This window comes from Lagopus leucura, unplaced genomic scaffold, assembly GCF_019238085.1.
Source record: "Lagopus leucura isolate 7727_CA_CO unplaced genomic scaffold, USGS_WTPT01 Super-Scaffold_806, whole genome shotgun sequence".
Lineage (NCBI taxonomy): Eukaryota > Metazoa > Chordata > Aves > Galliformes > Phasianidae > Lagopus > Lagopus leucura.
In genome coordinates, this window is record NW_024962260.1 from 6,591,189 (window position 1) to 6,613,452 (window position 22,264).

Here is a 22,264-nt window from a genome sequence, read left to right on the forward strand (position 1 = left end):
AAGGATCTTTTTGAAAATACATGAGTACCTTTATACGATTGCTCTATTTTTCAGGTTTAATATTTAATCAAGCTACATGAGAATTCTGTAAATGAATAAGACACAGCAGTTGTTTGATGTGTGTGCTGGTATGCAAAAGCACACCAGCCTTATTCAAACACTTACTGGAAATATTCACAAAGGTCACAATAACATCATGAATATAAAAATAGCCACAAGATACTTGCTTAGATAAATTTATTCGTGCATAGGCTAGAGATGTTCTCCACAATATTAACAGAATGAAGAGGTTTATGTGAAAAACAAGTTATTTTAAAACAGAGGCAGCTATATAACAAAAGAAAATAAAAAGGCATGGAGTGCTACATTCTAATTTCTGTTCTTAGTGGGCGAAGTACTGCATCATTAATTAAAAAAGAAAGAATTGACATGACTGGATTTGGGGCACTATTTTAGACAACCAGCTGTTGAATGGAATTGATCTCCCTTCCCAATGTACTTTGGATAAATAATTAATATTTTTAAAAATCTAGAAAACCATGGAATTGAAAATATATTACCTAGAATGATTAAACACGCAACCAATCTTTCCTTACTTTGCACGTAAACTTCCCCACAACCATTGGTGAGTGTTCTGGATGTCAAAGTAAAAAAAAAAAAAGTTCATTAATGAAGTTAATTTCTTCAATTTCTTTATGGCTGGCTTGCAAAAGAGAATTTTAAGTTTTTAATGTTTGACATCTGAATAGCTCCAGCATATTCACAGTATAATCGGATAAAGCAGGGATATTCATACATACATAATATATTGTAAACTCGGTTGAATTTTACGAAGTACAAAAAGACTGCATTACATTTTAGCGAATAACTGATCTCAGACACTTCCCATAAAACTTCAGTTCAAGGATTCTAATCTGAGTTATTGCAAATAATGTTATAGTTTAATATCTGGAAACACTGACAAGCACTGTTTCAAATCGCGTTTAAAAGTCACATGTTATAATTTCCTCTATTTCTCTTACAGTGTAAATATATCTACATATCTACATGGGTATCCTAAACAATCAGAAATCAAAAATTCAAGTTACAAATATTTTACACGCAAAATACAAAAATAACCTTTAACATTAAATGCAGTTATTTGGTTACATTTGAAGTCTTTCATGCTTTCAAGTATTGCAAGCTAGTATTACAACACAGATGCATATACACTAAAACACTTCATATACGTTACATAGTACAGACATTTTGTAACAAATCAGTGTCTTAGTTTATATTATGTTTTTAAGTTTTCTGAGTGTTTATTCTTCCCGTCTGCTCTATTCACAACACAACATTAGCAAGCTTCTGCAAATCAAATCTTGACTTGGCTTTATTGAAGCAAGTATGATTTCTATCATTCCTGCAAGCAATGAGGCTGAACTATTATTTCACACAAAGACCATTCGTAAAATTACCTGATGAAGATCAAATTGTGTGCTTTGTTTCTGTATTACTTCTACCAGAAAACATTTTCTAATATAAAGACAAGGAAATATTTAAAGCAATAAGCCACAGTCGTATAGGAAAAAAAAACTGCTAAGTTTTTTTTAAAAAATCTTTGCTTTTCGAAGTGTAATGTAAGAGGCAGACCAGTAAATATCTAAAGTGGTCTTTTCAGGATAAAATATTTTCTCACTTGCCAGAAATAACCTTTAAGTAATAAGCTTAGACAGGTTAAGATGAATAAATATATTTAGAGGCATAGCTACAGTTAAAAATATATTCACAGAAGTACTAACTTAGAAGCAGCACGGGCAAGGTTATAAAAATTGTGATTAGAATTATAGTGGCAATAGGAATAAAAAAATTCAAACAGTCAAAACTCAAGTATCTTAACTCCCTATTGAAACTGTTTGTAACACTGAAATATGAAAGCATCCAAGTTGCTTTAGTTCAAAACGATTAAAAGCAAGTTTCAGTCTTACTGTCAATGTATAGTTTATGACAAAAATATACATAACCTGGTACATTCCAATCTTCATTTATAAGTAAACATTAGGAGTGACTGTTTTCATTTTAGCCATTAATGATAGGTCATCATCACATATCTGTGTAAGGCATCTTCTATCAAAAAAGGTTTGGTTTTACTGAAGATATCTTTTGGAGCTTCTGGAAGCGTGTAGCTTTTAGAATACGCTTGCTATGATAGTGTTGTTGCTAGGATAATTCCAAGTATCAGAAGTAGTACAGTTACACATATAATTATGAATATCAATTTCTGGAAAAAAAAAAAAAAGAAGTTTAGATTGAAGCATCCAGTCAGATACAGAACTACTTAAATACCTGCATACCCACAGCAAATTGATAACACCGGTATCTATTTCAAGCTTAGATTTTCTTTTTGAATAAAACTTACTGCCACGATTTCCTGTTGTCAGTCATTCTTTTCTAACACACAATCACAGTTAGTAGCTAAGGAGTGTAAGAATTCTGTATTTTTATTTTGAGAATAATTATTACCCATATGCAACTTCCGTAAGTATTACATATAATAACAACCACAACAAACAGCTACTTATCAAAGTCAAATATACTAACACTGCCTAGAGCTGCCCACCTTGGATAAATATTTGTAGCCTGTTCAAACTTTTGCAGTTGCACTCAGGGGAACTGAACAAACCATCACTAAGAATACTGTATAGTTAGCAGCTCAGAAGCGCTGCACAAAAATTAACAGGTTGTATGAATATGCATAGAGGTGTGACGTTAGATCATGTTGTTCTGTCAGCAACAGTACAGTAAAGCCTGTTATCTGCATATAAACCAAAGGTGAGAAGAAACTCCAAACTAGTGTTAAGTCTGAAAAACTTGCATACCAAAATGGTGTTAGTACAGACAGTGGAATTCCTGACCAGCTGTCTGAAATGAACACACTCCCCCATGGTCCTTCATAAACATTTTGAAGACCCCAGAGAGAGAAAGTTGAGTTTCTGCTGGACTCTTCTGAGTTAATCACTACCATCTCCTTAGCCTGGCTAGATGTTATTATGATAAGTAGATCAGCATAGCAAAAGTACGAAGATTGAAAGAATTCTCACATTTACATCCTCAAATTCAGGTTTGAATCTCTGCAGATTTTCTCTTACAAGTACATTGGCATCTGGTTTCATTTGGTCTACTATTAATACAAGAGCTTCATTTTAGGATGTTCTGCAACACAAAATAGCCAGCTTTATGGCTGCAGACACCAACTTCAATGCAAGCTCTGTTTAAAACCAGAGAAGACCACACCTGACAAAGTTCCAATTGTAATCTGTATCTTAATGTAATCTGTTGATGTGAACTTGAAATATATTACAAATTCAAAGGACTGAGACAATAAGTTGCGGGATTTTTTTTTCCCCTCCTCATTTCATTTTGTGTTTACAGATCATCAGGAATACAACTGCAATCTGTAAATTTAGCAATTCACCACTAGATGTCAGTTTTCAGCATCTACATGCATGGAACTTTTACAGCATGCAGAGAGTGAGAAGTAGTCACCGATTAGTGTCAAGTTTGCTCCCCTCTCCAGAAGTAACAGAAAGCATATTAAGAGTTAGTACACCAAAGAAGTTACCAGAACAAAACAGTAGTTGATTAGTTACTTACTGCCACACTGGCAGGAAGTCATGCATGCTGAAGTTACCCAAGCATCACCGAATACCAACAGACAAACCAATAATTAGACCAATTACGACGATCAACACCAATGACACAATGATAATAATCCACATTTTCTGTCAAAAACAAGGTATTATTTTAATATCATGCACATTAAAACTTGTATTTATTTTCAATTTTTAAAAGTCAGTTTTCAGATCCCCATTCATTTTTAAAGCTCACAACATTCTTGAATTGGCTAAAATTTTTTCTAAACTTCTGGTATAAGAAAAAAAACCTTTTTAAACAGTGTTTACATGTAAGTTACTGTGATTAACACTGATGTAGTGATCAAAAAGGAAAAAAAACACAGCTCACAAGTGGGTTCTTCTGGCGTTTAACTATAGTTAATAAAACAGGCATAAGAATAAAAGGAAGTTCCTTTCTCTGTTAGTAAAACCAAGTTTTAGTATTACAGCTATCTAACAAACTCAACACACTGTTTTTGTTTTGGTTCACAAAATCCTTTGGTAAATCTCCCTCTGCCATGTACTGATTTATAACAAAAACCCTATAACCCAATGTTTTCTATCTAATTTATCCATCCATTAATTCTACCTGAATCAGACAAAAAAGTTCAACTAAAATTGAAGGCTGCTTAACAGCACGCAATGTTAACTAGCTGACTAGGACAATCACAAGAAGACCACATACCCTTCGTGCTTTACTTTGATATTTAACCGCCTTCTTTGTCTCTTCTTTAGCATGTTCCACATAATCTGTTGCACTCATCACATTCTTTTCTATGTTGTTGATCATTTCACCCTTAAATGTTGAACAAAAAAGTTTATTACTGGCATCCAGGATCCCTGTTCCATCAATCTGAGAAAAAAGGCTACAGGATAACAACATCATTTAATCACAATACTTTACATTAGTGGCAGACACATTTTGTGCTTTGATATGCAATGAAAAAAAGGGAATGAGAAGCAAGGGCTCAAAGGTCTAAGCAAAGAAGTGATGGTCATGGGCAAGGGAGGTGTATTTCTGTTGACTGGTAAAACATACCTTGCATTCAAAGATATGTTTTCAGATGTCCAGTCTAAAACTGACATACCAAAAAGTCACACATTCCTGATGGTGCTTTGAAGCGGGGAGAGAGATTGACTATTTTGATACAAAGTCTAATGGTTATCTAAGTGTTTACAACATCAATACATAAATTCAAATTAATTATGATGAATGAAATTTAGAAATGAAATGGAGGATTGTGAAAAGTAACAGTAAGTCTATTACCTGCATTTCTGTCCATCAGAAGAAAAAAATCAGCAGCATTAAACAGCAAAGCATTAAAGAATGATGCACAAGTGATTTTTTGTTTAGTTCTAGCTCATTAGGACACTACTAACAGTTTTCCATGCCTATGTATTTAATATTAAAGCAACACAGGACTTAAAAACAAAACTCAATTTAGAAAAAGGTCCTCTTCAGGAAAGTTTTTCTCCTGAGCATTATTCCTCTCACTTTTGAGCAGAAATAAAAAACCTCTAAGAACAGAAGTTCAAAATACTACAGTTAGCTAATATGTATACAAAGATTGCAAGTAACACGTTTACACACACCTCAAGTTAAAGAACATAAATGAGAGACAAACAGAATTACTTTTCAACTGATCCCTTTATACTTGTGCTTATTGTAACAATCATGCCTTTGTATTATACGCGAGTTGTAAAAATCCTTGCTATGTTTAATTCTTACAAGTCACCATATCAGTGAGAAATTCAAAGAAATTCTAGGCTTAGTTATCCAAAACACACACTATCAGTACATCTCAACTGTACGTTTGTTCAAAACAAAACACAAATCCTAGTGATGAACTTTCATATATTCTAACTGTGGCCCAAAAACACTAAGAAACAGATCTGCATTACTTCCACACATTTCTAAAGACGAAGACAAAAAAAAATCTAACTTCAGTAAATGTATTTTAATTGGTTCATTTACCTGAGTCTCAACAAACATAGCCATGTCCATAAACATTTCGTGTAGCTCCCGTATACTGGACTCCAGTTTCATAATATCCTTGTGCCGTGACTCAATTTCATTCAGAGCTTGCCTAGTTATTTGGGAGTCTGATATAATCTTTGGTAGAACAAAAGATACAGACATAAGCACTTAAGCATTGACACACACTTCTAAATAGCAGAACAAACAGAACAGATTATTGACGTGACTGGACCAGAAATACATACGTCAGAAGTGAAAATTGAAGGATTACCACTCTCTAACATTTCCTCCAGTTCCTCATCAGTGGTGGTCTTTCCAGCTAGAATAAATATAACAGTACTTCATATAACATCACATATTAATGAATACAATTTTGCAGAAGGATAACAAGAGAAAATTCTTGTATTGCAATTTTTTAAGATAAAAAAAAAAGCAATACTTAGCCATTACTGGGTATTAGGGCCAATCCAAAAGTAATGCTTCCTGTTTATTATATAGGCCCATGATGTCAGAGGCAGATGTCGGTGGCAGGAGAAGCTGAACCTTTTTGCCAATATTCCTTTATGCCTTTATTGCCACATGACAAATGACAGCAGAGTGGCAGCCTGACAAGAAGGCATCTGACAGGGAATGCAAATGGAGCAAAGGTGTGTCGCTGAATTCATCTGTGCAGAAAGAACTGCACACACTGACATTCATGGATGAACAGAGAGGCAGTGTATGGTGAGTTTCAGCAGTGGCAACAGTGGGTTACCTCCACTAGAGCAGATATTTACAAGAGCTACATTCAGGCTCCTGTTCAAAGCTGGCAAAAAAAAATGCACAGCTAATAGTGGTAACTATGCAGAAAAATAGTGTTGTAACTGAGAATTTGCTCTATCAAATAGTGTTGTTGCACTCTTTGTATCTGTTGTAGTTTCCACGGAAATAAATGAAAGGCATATACCTACATACTACCTTACATTTAAAAAACAGAAAATATCAAGTAGTAGCCAGATAAATGTACTAGATTCAAAAGTAGGGTGAAGAATTCCTGATGTTTTTTTGGTCAAATTGAAGAATTTGATCAGAAATGTTTACAACACACATTTGAATCCAGCTGGGTGTTCTGCACAAGGAAGAACTCAGAGTATTTACATAAGATTCAGTATTTACCTACGCAACCAAGTCGCACCGACACCTGATTTGCTTCCTCCCTCCCACCAGCCACTGTGGCAAGGGATAGAATCTTCACAGAAAGCAGACTCCAGCAGCTAACCCAAGGTTACATTCAAATCCCATGTAGAGAAGATTACTACCTAGAGACTACCCTCATTTTCAGTTTTCATATTTCACCTAACAACTTACGCTGTTCACTACTGCTTGTTAGACATTGCAGTGGTAAGATGGATGCAACTGTCTTGAGTTACACTGCATATTCAAGTTATTCAACTTTTTACATAGGAAGATTAAGGATTTGTATTAGTTCAACTTCATCTTAACAGATGAAAATTACAGTTTTAATGCTAATTACATTAATACCCAAGAATGCTGCAAATCCTCCCTTAAAATTTTTAGGGCTGAAGAAAAGCTAAAGGAGCAAATTAGTTCATTATGACATTAACTTAAAAGACACTGAGATATTAGGGTCCCTTCCCTCAGAAACATGAGCAAAGGATTTAATTTACCAAAAAAATTACACTGAAATGCTAAATTAAATCATACTCAGTATGCAAGTCTAAAGAAAAAGAAAGGAGAAGCAGAAATGAAGTCTTACAATTTGCTAACTTTTCTGTTTGCACTTTTCATTAAATATGTATTTGCTTTTATGGGAAATATTCACAAGTCTAACTTCAGCTACAAGGTGTTATGGGCGCTTTGGATATATTCTGAAATAGATGCTGTAGGTCCAAGTTAGGGGCCTTTAGGAATCAACAATTATCACTAATGAAATAAGAGGGTGAATCATTCAACAGATGATTACAGTATGTCTAACAGTACTACTGATTTTACTGCAGATGAGTTTTCAAAAAAAAAAAAAAAAAACCAAAACAGATTCTTACTGACACAAACAGCACAACATGAGAAGGATGACTTCCTGATTATCATGTTTTTGAATGACTTTTCATAACAGTCACTATAGAATACATTCATTATCTTGAAAACACAGCTTTTGCATGCAACCTAAATGTTTCCTTCACAAGACTGAAAATTTAAGAAATAAAGGATTTTTATTTAATATTCTGTAACAGAAATGTTTCTTTTCCTCTCCCTTTCACATGCTTCAAGAAGCCAAGGTGCATGGTCTTCAGTACCACCTTTAAGTAATAAGAAAAAAGGGAGGTATAACAATACAATATTTATTTTTATTTTATCTTAAAAAAGCATATTGAGGTCACTTACTTATCTCTAATTGCCTCTGTATCCGACCTTTGCTGCGCTCTCGAAAAAGAGTTTGGGTCTCGTTGTATTCCGTCATGACCTCCACAAACTTGTGAGCTAATACAGAGTGCTGTTTTTTTCAGGATTTAAAAATGTGCAAAAAGGTTTATTTTCTTTCTTAATAGAGCAAATATGACTGTACAACAATCAAAAGTGGTATCGAAATTTCAATCAAACAGAACGTGGAGTTCTGAAACAGGAAAGTGAAACTTATTCTCTGATTAAGTAACATCCTTTCGTTTTCTTTAAATTTGTTGTTATCATACCTGAGTTTTTCTTATTCTGAGATCCACTGATGTTCGATTCGCATTTTCACCCTGATCAAAGCTTTGTTCAATAGCTAAGAGAAAATACAAAAATAGTGTGAATCAGCAGAGCAAATACAGTAATGAGATAGTGTGAATTCCACAGTGCAGCTCAAAGTTGTTTTGTAAACACTACACGTTTTTACTTTTTTCATATACAAGCACCACATGAACACACTTAACTTTTCTTGCATGCACATTTTCTGTATGCATGTGGTGGTGGTGAGGAGGGGGAAAGGAAGTTAAATTTATATCTATTTTAAGTAACTTATTTTTTTAAAACAGTAATTATGTCAATACCTTTTGTAGAGTCATACTAGTATCTGCTTACTCTGTGGACAGCTCAAAAACATCTAACAAAATAGTTGCTTTTACATTTTAAGTGATAAACACCACATCTAACTGTTTAGAGAACAAAAGTATACAGTAATTGCAATCTAGTAATATTCAAAGAATCAATATACTTCAAAACTTATGCTGAAGAGGTAAAGGAACACCTATGGGGAAACTCACAATAAAATTACTTGGCCTAAAGAAATTTCAAATACAAGATGCTATAGAGCAGTTTCTTATTTGTCACACGGTCTGCCTCTTTGCAGCTGAACTACTCCCAAAACAACATTTCAGTCACAAAATAAATTTTTACACAGAGAAATTACTTTGTACTTTCTAGGTTATTTCTGCAAACAAGCTCTTTGCCTGAGTAGGCAGGCTGTGCTGAGACCTGGTATTTATCGGCTATGAAGCGTGTTAAGGAAGGATGAAATAGAGAATAACGTAAGTGACATAAGCTGCACATCACTAGGCAAGAATGGGGAAGTTTTTTTTTTATTTTCAGAAGGTTAAATAATAAGAAAACACAGGTATTGCAAAAAAACACTATCAGGGTTCCAGTATAATGTTGACATCATGGAGCAAGATATTAAGCAACGAGGAGGAAGCACAACAACAGTGAGAGAGACAGAGTAAGGTCCTGATGGTATGTATACAAAAAAAAGAAGCACATAAAATGTATGGGGACAGAAGCCCTTGTCATGGTTCATTGCAGTTCTCTCCTCCAATACCAACAGTAATTAAATATGTTGAGTTATGGAGCTCAAAACCATGAAAGACCCAAATCTGTATCAACAGATGCAAAAAGCTGAAATGTTATATTCAGGGCTCAATGATTAAAACAGTTAATTTTTTTTTTTTTTTTTTTTTTTAAGATCTGAGGACCAGCCAACATACCGAAACAGAACAGAGTTAAAGGTTATAAATTCAGCTGCAATGCATTACATCTGTAACACTGCTACCGCTAGCATCCTGAATGTGTTACAAGTGACGGCAGTACTTCTCCCCACACTTCTCCCCACAACTTACCTTTTAACCTAGCTCGAATTTTATTAGCAATCTTCTTTATTTCCTCATTTAATTCTTCAAGTTCCTCCTTTGTTCCTTAAAAAAAAAAAGTCCAGAACTATTGATGATTGATAACGTATCAGAAAGTTTTCTTCTCAAAAAACATTCAAGTAGTCTTTAGACACTGCCTATGACTAGCAATGTCATCACAAGCAATGTCATGTTCCTACACACTACACATGCATTATTGCATTTGTGCTTAAAATTGTGCTCTACCAGATGAGTTAGCAAGTACCATGGATTTTAAGGATTCAGACAAATGCTTCATTAACCAGATGATCATTGATTCTATGACTTCAAGCAAAAAAAGCAATCAGCAGAAATCACTCAGAAGAATACACACACATCCGTGCACAAATAAGGAAGATGTGGAGGAAAAAAAATTAAAAACAGAAGTTCATAACATAAGAATCGGGTCCCCAAAAAACTACTCCACAAAAATACCTCTGCATCTTTTCTTCCCAGCTCACTAAAACCTGCCTAAAGCACAGGCATGCCTTGGACTACGAGGTGTTGAGAACAAATGCTGAGTTCTACTCTGACGGGTTGAAATCAAATTTGTTTATTTCAGCTATCTGGTCACACATCCTTGAAATCTAGAAGAAGTGATACTCACTCCCTTCAGGATTTGGTGCTGACAAGATAATGCTGTGCTGTTTTTTCACTTCTTCCACATTCTGTGCTATTTTTGCTATGTTATTTCTAATTTCCTCAACCTAGAAGAAGAGAAATATGTCAGTGAAAGCATTAGAACAATCACATGTCAAGTTGTTGGGTCTTTGTAATACATCTTCGGTACTAAAAATCTTGAAGTATTCAATCACAACAGTAGTAAATATCTGACAAACTTCAGACTGCAATCACTCCCTGTGGACATTTAAACAGCGTTACATTCAAAACAATAAAATCCACATTCATACTTTCATGCACCATGGAAAAGAATCCAGGAAAACACTGAGGAGGGGGCTGCGTGGCACACAGGAAATCACAGTCTAGAGCCTCCACTATTTATTAAAACAGAACCTTACAGAAATAACAGAAATTAATAAACAAAGAAAATTTTAAGTCATGTGTAGCAGAAAGGTATGTAAAATCTTACCTGTTGGAAAAAGTCATCCATAAAATGGTCTTTTTCAACAACAACAGTCTCTCCATCTTCATTTCCTTTACACTGTAAAAGGTAACAAAAATACGAAAGCTCAGGATACTATTTTGACACCACTAAGGTTTCTTTTTTGCTTCTGCATATACGTTTTTGTCAGCAGTCTGATAAGTTAGGAGCTGTTCCTCTTCTGAGGACTGCAATATAGAAACAAATAAGTAGAGGTCAACGAAAGTCACCTGACCACTATAAAACTAGGAAGCTAAAGCACATCTTCCTCTGTAAACAACTCTGAGACAGAACCAGTCTGTGAGCCCTTGCAGTTTTCATTCCCTGTCATAAAAAGTATTAAAATATAGTTTTGCAAATAAATATATATAGATTCTCTCACTTGGTAAAGATATTTCCACAGTGAATCCCACATGAACCAACAAATCATATCCAGTTTCCACAGTTTCTCTGTGATATCCACAGAGCTGCTAAGAGGTGCATTGATGACCTTCTGACACGTGATGCAATGATTCAAACACTGGAAGCTAGAACAAAGAGCTATCAACAACTATTTACTACTTTCACCCCTGGGTGCTTTCAAAGGTGCCACTCAACACCAATTTAGAGATAGTTATGTTACACTAAACATTCATGCATTACATAATGGATAAACACTAGGAACAGGAGCCAGCCAAGCAGCAGCTCCCAGTGATGGCTCCTGCAGGTTTCCAGAGCTCAGCCCAGTGCATTCCCTGAGTGGCACTTCCCTCAACGATGAGTCAGCTCAGCACAAGTGCTTCTTGATATAAATAGATTCAAATTTGGTCAAGGGAAGAGAGCCATGCATGACAGAAGTAAGGAGTTCCAGCTTCATGCTCTCTAGTTCCCTCTGTAGTGCACAGACTGCTTGAACTGCACTGAATCCAATTAGAACAAGATCACTGTATTGTTCCACAGACAAGGGATTATCACCTTACAAAAACTAATTACAAGATAGGTAATATTAAAGGATTTTCACAATCAGCTGATGTCAAAACTTTGTTATTGTCTAATTAAGTTACATTCAATGATGGTTTGAGCATAAAATCTACCAGGGGTACTCCAAATTTTAAGTAAATTTTTCATTTACACTTTGCCAAGGAGTCCATTAAGTTGTACAATAACTTTTTTGTCAGAAATCAGCTGCTTTTCATGCTCATAGGAGCCCAGTGTCCCAGCTGAAATAAAAGACTTGAGATGTTATTGCTCTCCTTGACCACTCCATGATCAATTCTGGTAGTTACTCGTGGGAAGATGATCCTTACGACAATATTAAAGAATTCATCCTTAGGGGCTGCAACAAATTAACCTTGCTTAAAAAAATGAATGATAGTCTATGCCCAAAAGAAGTCACTTACCTTTTGCTCATATCAAAGACTGTGGTGCTGAAAAGCCACCAGCCATCAGGCAACGAGCTACATTTTAAAAGATGTCTGTTTTCACCATTTATGTAAAGAACACCTTCTGCATACATTTAATGAATAAAAAATGTTTCCTAATTATTTATAAGGAACTTATTTAGATAATGAAACAAACAAAAAAAGAAAATAGTATCAGTTAAGAGATTAAATGTTAGCTTTTTCTGTGGTCACATCTTACTGAAACACTAAACATCTGAGCCAATCTTAATCAAACAAAAGGTATGAAGTCTTTCTCCCAAGTCCTGTCTGTACAAGTGCAGCTGCAACGAAGCTGAGCTGCACCATCAGGCAGCCTGCAGTCTGTCCCACATGTACTTCGCTTCATGTTTGGTTGCAGTGACGTGAATGACAGATAAATTGGCTCTCTACAATTTGCTGAAAGATTTATGTACTGTCTACTTTGAACATCAGCGCTTGAAGGACACCTGATGACTTGTCAACCTCTGTTCTTTATGTTCTTAAATCATCATATACCTAAGACACAGCTTATTCACTAACTCTTCAACTGAAGTGACATGTTCTTTTGACAAGCACAGTCCATCCAAGATGAAATTTAGCAGAAACATATTCCTAAGCCTTATCTCTATAGAATAAGTACTATTACAAAAAGAACTGATTAAAAAAAGTCTCATGTTGATGCCAACAGCAAGCTAATGGTCTGTTGGCAGCTCTAATCTTGACCTTGGGATTGAGAATCTGGGCCATACACCTCTAACATTCAGACATACAAAACATATCAAGTTTCTTCAAAGGTGGGGTTAAATGACAGAATCCGGATACTTGGGCAAATATTTCTCTCGGCTCCCAGCTGAGATGGGATGCTTTATTCAACTTCTGACATTATGCATGCCTTCCATAATGGCAGAAGTAAGGCTAGTTCAAGAACTCTTACCAAATTAATTACTAAATTTTGAAATAGAACAGATTTTTGGTTTAAAAATGACTTTTACTTGCCCCTGAATTCAATTCAAAGTCATTCTCACTGCAGATCATGAGCTGTCTTCTTGTGTCAGGCTACAAAAAGAACTGACCATCACCACCCCAGTGAGTCAGAGCCAACCAGCTGACACACTGGAGCAGAACACTGCAGTGAAATCAGCTCCTGAAGTACAGCACCACCACACCCCATCTACCTCCACTCTGAGAATGCAGCAGGTGCTTAGCTGCTGTCCATGCACAACTTACAATACCTTTAAAAATTGCACGGAGAACTTACAGGCTAAATAAACTGTGCTGTCTGAAGTTATTTGGGATAGAAACATGTCTGAGAGTCACAAATACCAGATTCACAGCTGCCCCTGCACACCATAGCTTTACACATGCACTCCCACATTATTCATAGAACTGAACGGCGTATAAGGAAGCAATGTTCAGGACACTGTAAATCTTTATGGTTGCCTGTCCCAGGTAACTCATTACCTTTGTTAAACAAGCAACCTTTAACTCGTAAAAAATACTACTTAATGCGTTTTTATGCACTCTCAAATCATTTGGTTTATCTAATCTGGAGAAAAAGGAGATTAAGTTGATGCCCTAGCTCCCTATAACTTGCTTACCGAGGAGGGGAAGCAGAGGCAGTGCTGGGCTCTTTTCTCATAGAACTGATGTCAGCTTACACAAGAACAGCACAGAACTGCACCTGGGAGGTTTGGATCAGGCACTAGGAAGTTATTCACCACAAAGGTGGTTAGAAACTAGAACAGACAACCTGGCATGGTGGTTTGACATCCCACGTCTTCAGGTATCGTTTGGATAATGCTCTCAATACTTTAACTTTTGGTTAAAACTGAAGAGGTCAGGAAACTGAACTTGATCTCCGTAGGTCCCACATTAAAGTTGAAGTCTTCTAAGCCTCCTTAAATACTTATTAGAGAATTTCCTACTGCAGAGGTGTTGCCCCAGGTGTCATGAAATCTGTAGACACCAGACTTCCCCCACTCAAACCACACGTGTTTCAAGAGATTCTTTCAGAGCACCGACATTGCTCCTTTGCTGACAGTCAAGGTGTACCAGGCAGCCAACAGGTTCAGCACAACACTAAGGTTCCCACCTTCTATAGAAGGCATGATTTCCTCTAGTTGCAAAGGGGATGCAGTATTACCTGAAGTCTATAGTAACTGTTACAGGCAAGCAATTTCTTTCTCCAGCAAGTATTTTAACACTATTTAAGTACTAAATACAATGTATTAACAACAATATAAAAAAGCTACAATGTTATACCTTAATAAACCACAAGAACTGACAGGTAACATTTTTCTCCCCTTCAAAAAGAGGGCTCAAGAAAGGCGTTACCACTTCTAACAACGTGTAAACTTCAGTTTCTATTTCTTCTAAAAGAAATACCACACTTAACCAAAAAGGGAGAGCATTTACAACATACACTGGTGTTCACTATTTCTATTTATTCTCAGATTAGAAAAAAAAAAAAAGTGAAAAGCCATGCAGGAAAATTTTCATTTATACCAGGCCACATCCTGTTGATGAGAGGCATCGCCGCACCTCCCTCTAACTACCCCATTTTCTTTCTCAGAACGTCGTTTCCAGAACAAAAACGAAGGGAAGGAAGGGAACGGATAAACACGCCACGCTTCCATTTTGTCAACACGGGCAAAATAAACCCTGCGGAGAGCTGGACCGACGCACTGCCGGTTACACGCCTCCCGTCCCGCACCGCAGGGCAGCAAAACGCGCTCGGCGCGGCCGGAGCCCCGCAGCCCGCGCATTTCCCGCCCGAGGACACGCCTGTGGCGCCGCTGCGGCGGCCCGGGCCGCGCACCCCTCTCCGACCGTTACGCCCCACGGCCATGTTGGCCCCTGCCGCCCTCACCTCTGCTAGGTCAGCCAGCCGGTCCTTCATCCCCGCGGCGCCTCAGCTCCTCGCCGAGTGCCGCGCCCGCGGGTCCGCTCGCCCTTCGCCGCCTGCTCGCAGCAGCCACCGTAGCCGCCGCCGCCCCGCTCAGGCCGGGCCCAGCGCTCGGGCCCCGCCCTCCTTCCGCGGTGCGTGGGGCGGCGGCTGCGACCCCTCCCCACACGACGTCTCGACGAACCGGAGCCCACGGCGCAGCGCACACCCGCCCCCAGTGCCCCGGAGTGACGCTACGAGGCCTCGCGCATGCGGCCTACGAGCCCCCGGCGGCACCCGCCGCACCGGGAAGCCCGCCTTGGCTCTGACGCGACGGGCGGGCGATGCTGGGCGGGAAGGGATCTGCGGCTGCGCGAGCGGAGGGGGCGGGGTTGTGCCGTGGGGAGAATGGGCGGGAAAGCGTACGTGCGTGTGCAGGGGCGCGCGCGGCTGTACCGTACTGCAGTGACCCGCAGGGAGGTTCCGCTCTCGAGGCGGCAGTGCTGCCGAATATATACCCTCAAGAAACCGTGACTGTCGCGAGGGAGAGAGTTGTAAAACGTTGCCATGTCGTTGCATTTCATTTAATTTTTCTCTGGTGTTAGACGTGGATAGGCTTCTCAAAATCACGGTTAGTCCCAGCAGCGCACGGGCTGCTGCTCACCGCGCGGCAGCTGAGCGACCCGTTTCTGAGTGGAAAGGAGAAGCACGCTCTCCTGCAGCAGAAGATGGAGCACCCACTTTTTGTAATTCTTCAGCTACAAGGCGTTGAAAAGCATTGCCTTGCAGTGATAGGACCCCCAAAGCAGTAAAGAATTTTATTCTAGTGTTAGACTGCAAATGTAAACTTCATTACAGCACCGTAAACTGCTATTACTAGCGTGTGATCCATTTTGCCTGCCGTGCTGAAAGTCACTAACCTCCCTTCAAACCTTTCAGTGCAGTTTCTGGTGTTGCCTTGAATATCAGCGTAGACCTTGGCTCCTGCTGGAGCTCCTATTCCAGAGATGCTTCCACAATCACGGCTTGACCTGAGAGATATGTCCACATGTTGTCCTTGTCACAGTTTACAAACTGATTTTGTTTCCTGCTAATAAGGCAGTCAGTAAGTTAAGATACCGTTCAGCTCTGTGAATGTATCCTTTTGCACCATTCCTCGTGGGCACCTTCACACCCTTACTGAAGGGTCTGCCTTTTACCTTGCACACTTGTCTGCCTCAGCGAGATGCTGAGTTTGTTCATGGCTGACCCAAATCAAGATATGGGGAATGTCACGTAGAAGTGTTTTAAAGGTAATTATTCTGCTGATCATCTAGTGATAGCTGGCTAATCTCTTAGATAGTGATCTAACACTGCTGATGAACACTTTGGAAGCATTCTGTTGCCTTTCCTGAATGAAGCTATCAGGAGCAGGTGTTTTGTACATCCTCTGAACTGAACACTGACTTTTGCATGATGATAACACCTGGATCCCACGCAATAATTTATAAGAATTTGCAAATATTTGACGGGAGTTCAAGACTTGTGGTAAGGGACTTTTAGCCATTGATTTTACTTATTCCAAGTATCAAATAGTATTACTGCTCATGTTTGAAAGAGAAGATTGTTAACTTATAAATTCTTACTCTGAGAAGTTTGTGAAGTACACTGAGCATTCTGCAAACAAAGTTAGAGATTGATTTTTTTATTCCCTGGAAGTTTTCATATTAAAAACTGCCAAACTCCATTAACATGGCTTTGTGGGCTCCTATTTATAAATGTACACCTATTAGTCAAGAAGAAGAGTAGAATTCACATGGGTTTTATAAAGGTATTACTGTGCTGAGGAAAATGTATGGGCTATATACTCCAAAACATATTCCATATTCTTCCTAGCACCTGGAGGTGATCAGCAAACGTGCTAAAGAACACCAACAGAACAAGCACCAAAAATCCAGTTTGTCCAAAAAAAGAAAAAAGAAAAGAAGCAACCAGCTCAGCAAGACAGTGTTTTTCCAACAAAGAAAATCTTATGCAATGCTTAAGATTCAATTGCTATCAAATAAACAAAATGTAGAGCAAAGTGCAGTGGCTCCTGCAGATTTTCTCTCCATTTTGCTACAAAGTGGGAGATGGACAGGACATAAGCTGCACTTGCATGTAACATCTACCACTGAATAACACTGGTGTTATTTCAGGACAGAGGCGTTTAAAAATCCATCAATTCTAGATTATGGATGCTCCAACCGGCATTATGCAGACCACACGAACACTGCCTAACCACAGCAGGGGAAAAATCAGAGCACACGGACACAAGTGTGAAGCCAGAAACTGGGAATGCATCGCTCTCTGCAAAGCATCTGCTCCGTCCTTTCAAAGAGAGTTTACGAACAACTTCGTTCTGCTACGCTCTGAATGTGAGGGTTTACAGAAATGCTACGGGGCAGCGCGGAGCCAAGCACTGCACAGCCGCCTCCTTTCCAGCGGCAGCCGCGTGGTCCAACGGCTGCCGGCCGCGCGGACATGAGGCGCCGGATCCTGAGGAACCGGGCCGGCCCAGCCAGCCGCGGCAATGGCGCCCAACAACGGCCGCCGCGGGTCCGAGCGGCGCGCCCGCCCGCCCACGTGACGCCGGCCCCTCCCCCTCCCCGCGGCCGCGCGGCGTCGCTCTCCGGGTATTTGAACCGCGCTTCCGCCATCTTTCCAGCGCCCAGTCACGGCACGGAGCGACGCGGATAGAAGCCTCGGGAAAGGTAACGGGGTCGGGACGTCCTTCTGTTCTCTGTAGGGCCGCGTAGGGGGAAGCGGGACCGCCGCGAATGGGGCGGTGGGGGCGGTTTCCGTTAGCGGCCGCTCTGCGGGAGCCGGGCTGAGTCGAGCTGAGGCCGGGCCCGCGTGAGTGCCGCGCCGGGCGCCGTGCCTGCGTGGCCCTGGCCTCCGCCCCTGGATGGGAGCGGTGCGGGACGAGAACGGCGCCCGTCTCCGTCTCGGAGGAAAGGGCGGGCGGGAGGAGAATGGGAGCGGGGCCTCCAACGGCCCAGGCGGCCGCGGGGGGAGGGGAGGCGGCGCGCTGCTCAGTCATGATGCGGTGGGGCCCGGCCGGCGTCGCGGGGATGGGGGCCGCGTTCGGAGTACTGCGGGACGAGTTCCGAGTTCCGCCGCCCGAGAGGGTTTTCCAGCGGGCTGGGAGAGTCACGCGGGGCGTCGCTTCCTATGGAGCGAGGCCGGCTTTCTTTGAGGCGCCCCGCGGGGGCCGCGGCTCGGCCCCGTTTTCGTAGCCTGGAAGCCCGAGGGGCGCGGCGGCCTTCCGTTACGGGCTCCGGGGCCGGGCGGGGAGCCGTTGCCGCCATTACCGCGCGCTCCCGCCGCGTGCGGGGCGGCCCGGAGACTCTTCCTGCCCCATCCGAGGCCCGGGACCACGCACGGGGAGGGGAGCGGCGGCCCGGACCGTAGCTCGGCCTACGCGGCGACGGCCGCTGACTGGCGCGCGAAGCACGCGCCCCGGGAGGCGGTTTGGGAGCCGAAAGCGGCGGCCGGCCCCTTCCGGCGGGGCCTTGAACCAGCTCGCCTCTGTGAGCTCACATGCTTCCATTTCCCCTGCAGACCCAGCATGGCCGCCCAAGGAGAGCCCCAAGTGCAGTTTAAGGTAAGGGGTCTTAATTTTGTATTTTTCTTCCTCTTCCTTTGGAAGAGTAGCAAGAACAACTCTCAAGAACTGCTGTGGATGGTAGATTTGGTTTTAAAGTGCTGACTTCTTAGCAGTGTGCCTAACCCATTGTGTGCTGCATTGCTTTACAACAACATTCTGTTCCACTATCAATCTGGTGCTATTTGCAGCTCTATATAAAAATAACTTTACATAAAGCGCCATTTAAAACGTGTTGACTGCATGGAGTGATATTCACAGCAATAAAGAAAGTGTTAAGAGTTATTTAGAGCAACTGTTTTATGTTGTATCAACTACTGGGGGCAGAGCATTATTGAGTAGAGTTGTTACCTTAATGGCCAGAAGTCATTAAGACTGCTTCATGGAAGACTGATACTTTTTTTTTTTTACAGTCTTCATCCAGTATATCTCATTTGTTAGTAAAACAGTTTTTGTTTTTTTTTTTTTTCCAATTGCAAGATTACAGTTCTTTCCTCCAGTAATTGAGATGCTTGTATGTTAGTATAACTGTATGGACAATGTGTTCTAGTTCTCAACTATAAGGACCAGCTGAGTTTGGTCAGGAGTTTCAGTGTTTGCTTTACAGTATTTTGTAAGACAAAGTACGTCGCTCTGACCTTCTTTTTCAATTGTATTAACAGCTTGTCCTGGTTGGTGATGGTGGCACTGGTAAAACAACATTTGTGAAACGTCATTTGACTGGTGAATTTGAGAAGAAATACGTAGGTATGTCTGAAGAAATATTCGAGATCTAGTGTGTTACAATTGAAAGTATAGTTCTCAACTTACTGAGTGCTCTTTCCTATCACTGCAGCAACGTTGGGTGTTGAAGTTCATCCTCTGGTATTCCATACTAATAGAGGCCCTATTAAATTTAACGTATGGGACACAGCTGGCCAGGAGAAATTTGGTGGTCTGCGAGATGGCTATTACATCCAAGGTAAGATGCGTTTATATGTAGAGAGATCCTGTATTCTATTCAGTTTGACCCCTCCGAAAGCTTTCAATGGGGCTTTGAGTGGTGAGTTGCTTTATGAGTTTTCAAACTCTGTATAAATATGATCAGATAAGTTTCTGTACTAAAACTTAGTTTCAGTCTGCTGCTGCTTTGATATCACTGGAGAGTAATCATGAACCTTAAGTGATAGTTCTCATGAAATTAAGTGATTAAGAGATAAGTGTGCTTAAGTGAGCAAAAATTGCCTGTATTAGTATCTTGTGCTGGTGCAGAGACTTGGAAGAAACAAACTGTAAAACTTGAAATAGTATAAAGAAGTTCAAGCCTCTAGCAAGTGTATGTAGTTGCCTTTCTAAAGATGCAGTGATAGTCCTTTATCTTCAAGCTCTGTTTTGTGAGTACTTAAGTCACCTGCATAGCTCTTAACATTCTGAAGGGAGGCTTAAAGACTGACTTTTCTTTAAGAAATATCAGAATCAAGTGTTGTTTTGCAAGCTGTTCTGGACAGGAGCATTCTGAGATGTGAACTACAAGCTCTCAACTTATCTGAAAGCCTCGATAGGCTGAGATTAGTTCAGTAGGTGTTAAGATGGTTTTCTCAGATATTTAGGTGAATTTTCTTTCGTAACCCTTGTGTAATTCATGCCATACAACAGCAGAATGTTCAGAGGACAGCTGCATGAATAAAACTGGTTGGCATTTAAGTTAAGATGACAGGGACAGGGTCATGGGCTGAGTTCTGTGGACTCCTGCACCCTGATCTTCCTGCATCTGATCTGGCAGACAGTGTATTTTCAACTGTGAGACTGAGGAGAAAAGCTAATTCTGATGCCCCAATAAGTGATTATTGTGGGTACCCTTTCCCACTCCATTTTATAAGAAAGTGCTTTCTTGTCTGATGTAATTGTTTGGGTTTTTTTTTTTTTTTTTTTTTACAGCTCAATGTGCCATTATAATGTTTGATGTAACATCAAGAGTTACTTACAAGAACGTACCTAACTGGCACAGAGACCTGGTACGGGTATGTGAAAACATCCCTATAGTGTTGTGTGGCAACAAAGTGGATATTAAGGACAGAAAAGTCAAGGCAAAATCCATTGTCTTCCACAGGAAGAAGAATCTCCAGGTATGATGGCATGAGTTTGCAGGATTACAGATTCATTAAGTCTGTTAACTGCATTTGTGTGCTGTTCAGTCCTTCAGAGTTAGGAATAAGATGAAACTAGACCCAAGTCACAGGGGAAAAGTAGAGGTGCTGTTGTGTCCAGAAGTCATCTTTGGTCACACTGTTTCTTAAGAGTATCAATTTCTGCCTATTGGTATGGAAACCACATTTCTAGTCTCTCATATTTCAAATGCTTCTGAGGGCATAGAAGTCATGAAGTTAAAAAGAATACCAAGACATTAGAGCTGATTCTGTGCGTCTTATTATGTTCTAATATTGGTGGTAAATAGTCTTATGTATTAAATATACTTTTTTTTTTCCAGTATTATGACATTTCAGCCAAGAGTAACTACAACTTCGAGAAGCCGTTCCTCTGGCTTGCTAGGAAGCTAATTGGAGATCCTAACTTGGAATTTGTTGCCATGCCTGCTCTTGCACCACCTGAAGTTGTTATGGACCCAGCACTGGCAGCACAGTATGAGCAAGACTTACAGGTAACTGAGGAAGAGTGCTAAAGTCAAATGATTACCTGGCAGATAGTATCTGGATTCCTGGGGCAAGTAACCACGAACGATTCCTAATGTTACTTCTCTTTTCCAGATTGCTCAAACCACTGCACTGCCAGATGAAGATGATGACCTGTGAGGGATGAAGCTGGAGCCCAGCGTCAGAAGTCTAGTTTTATAGGCAACTGTCCTGTGATGTCAGTGGTGCAGCGTGTTTGCCACTTTATTATCTAGCTGAGCAGAACATGTGCTTAATCTTTGGGATGCTGAAAGAGATGAATGGGCTTCGGAGTGAGTGTGGCAGTTCAAAACAAAAAAAAAAAAAAACAACAAAACTTCATAATTTTGGACCTGCATATTTAGCTGTTTTTTGGACTGCAATTACTTTCCCTTTTGAGTTTCAAATATAAGACTGCTGCAGTCACATCAAAGTGTTATGTGGTTAATCTTGTTTCTGTCATTCCCATTCTTTTTTTTTTTTGTTTAGATAATAAAGTTGTATTTCAAATATCTCTAAGCAAGTGAATTTTCATGCGTTGTTAGAAAGTCTTGAAGGTGTCTTTTAACTGAGGCTAATGCTTGTCTGTCTCTGCATTCTTAATATTTTCTTCCCTTTGTTATGCTCCTCTTAGTAAAACAGAGCTAACAGTTAACCTTTCATTTCCTGAAGCATATAACTAAAGCATCTGAAGGAAGCTGAACTAACTGCCAGGTAAAACTAAAGCAGTGAACACTTGACTGGTGTGTGGAGCTGGACTGCCAGCAAGCATAAATTGACCCACACTGAGTGGGAATGTTTATGTGCTCTGAGGAATGTCTTGAGAGTTAAGTATGTA

At 40.1% G+C, this 22,264-nt stretch overlaps 2 protein-coding genes across 4 annotated transcripts; one reads left to right on the plus strand and one right to left on the minus strand.

Annotated features, from left to right (window-relative positions):
- Window positions 1-220: 220 nt before the first annotated feature.
- On the minus strand, window positions 221-15,244 carry STX2 (syntaxin 2). 3 transcript variants are annotated; one of them, XM_042865841.1, is made up of 11 exons: window positions 15,139-15,244; window positions 10,858-10,929; window positions 10,375-10,474; window positions 9,720-9,794; window positions 8,319-8,392; window positions 8,014-8,122; window positions 5,877-5,950; window positions 5,629-5,766; window positions 4,339-4,449; window positions 3,713-3,761; window positions 221-2,260 (listed from the first exon to the last, which is right to left on the minus strand). In XM_042865841.1, exons 1-11 carry the CDS (start codon window positions 15,166-15,168, stop codon window positions 2,169-2,171), a joined length of 924 nt encoding a protein of 307 aa, XP_042721775.1. In that variant the 5' UTR covers window positions 15,169-15,244; the 3' UTR covers window positions 221-2,168. The 3 variants fall into 3 exon arrangements, with proteins under 3 accessions (XP_042721775.1, XP_042721774.1, XP_042721773.1); XM_042865839.1 differs by having other exon boundaries at window positions 2,184-2,260; window positions 3,634-3,761; XM_042865840.1 differs by lacking the exon at window positions 3,713-3,761.
- Window positions 15,245-17,780: 2,536 nt separating this feature from the next.
- RAN (RAN, member RAS oncogene family) lies at window positions 17,781-21,763 on the plus strand. Its single transcript, XM_042866038.1, has 7 exons — window positions 17,781-17,885; window positions 18,736-18,778; window positions 19,441-19,525; window positions 19,614-19,739; window positions 20,696-20,883; window positions 21,246-21,416; window positions 21,523-21,763. Exons 2-7 carry the CDS (start codon window positions 18,743-18,745, stop codon window positions 21,565-21,567), a joined length of 651 nt encoding a protein of 216 aa, XP_042721972.1. The 5' UTR covers window positions 17,781-17,885; window positions 18,736-18,742; the 3' UTR covers window positions 21,568-21,763.
- The last annotated feature ends 501 nt before the right edge of the window (window positions 21,764-22,264 follow it).

Excerpts from the sequence above, each read along its gene's own strand:
- STX2 (XM_042865841.1), bottom strand. The coding sequence starts at position 15,168 with ATGAAGGACCGGCTGGCTGACCTAGCAGAG. Across the intron at positions 10,930-15,138 it reads GGCTGGCTGACCTAGCAGAG|TGTAAAGGAAATGAAGATGG; the intron begins GTGAGGGCGGCA and ends TACCTTTTACAG. Across the intron at positions 9,795-10,374 it reads AGCACCAAATCCTGAAGGGA|GAACAAAGGAGGAACTTGAA; the intron begins GTGAGTATCACT and ends TTTTTTTTTAAG.
- RAN (XM_042866038.1), top strand. The coding sequence starts at position 18,743 with ATGGCCGCCCAAGGAGAGCCCCAAGTGCAGTTTAAG. Across the intron at positions 18,779-19,440 it reads AGCCCCAAGTGCAGTTTAAG|CTTGTCCTGGTTGGTGATGG; the intron begins GTAAGGGGTCTT and ends TTGTATTAACAG. Across the intron at positions 19,740-20,695 it reads AGATGGCTATTACATCCAAG|CTCAATGTGCCATTATAATG; the intron begins GTAAGATGCGTT and ends TTTTTTTTACAG.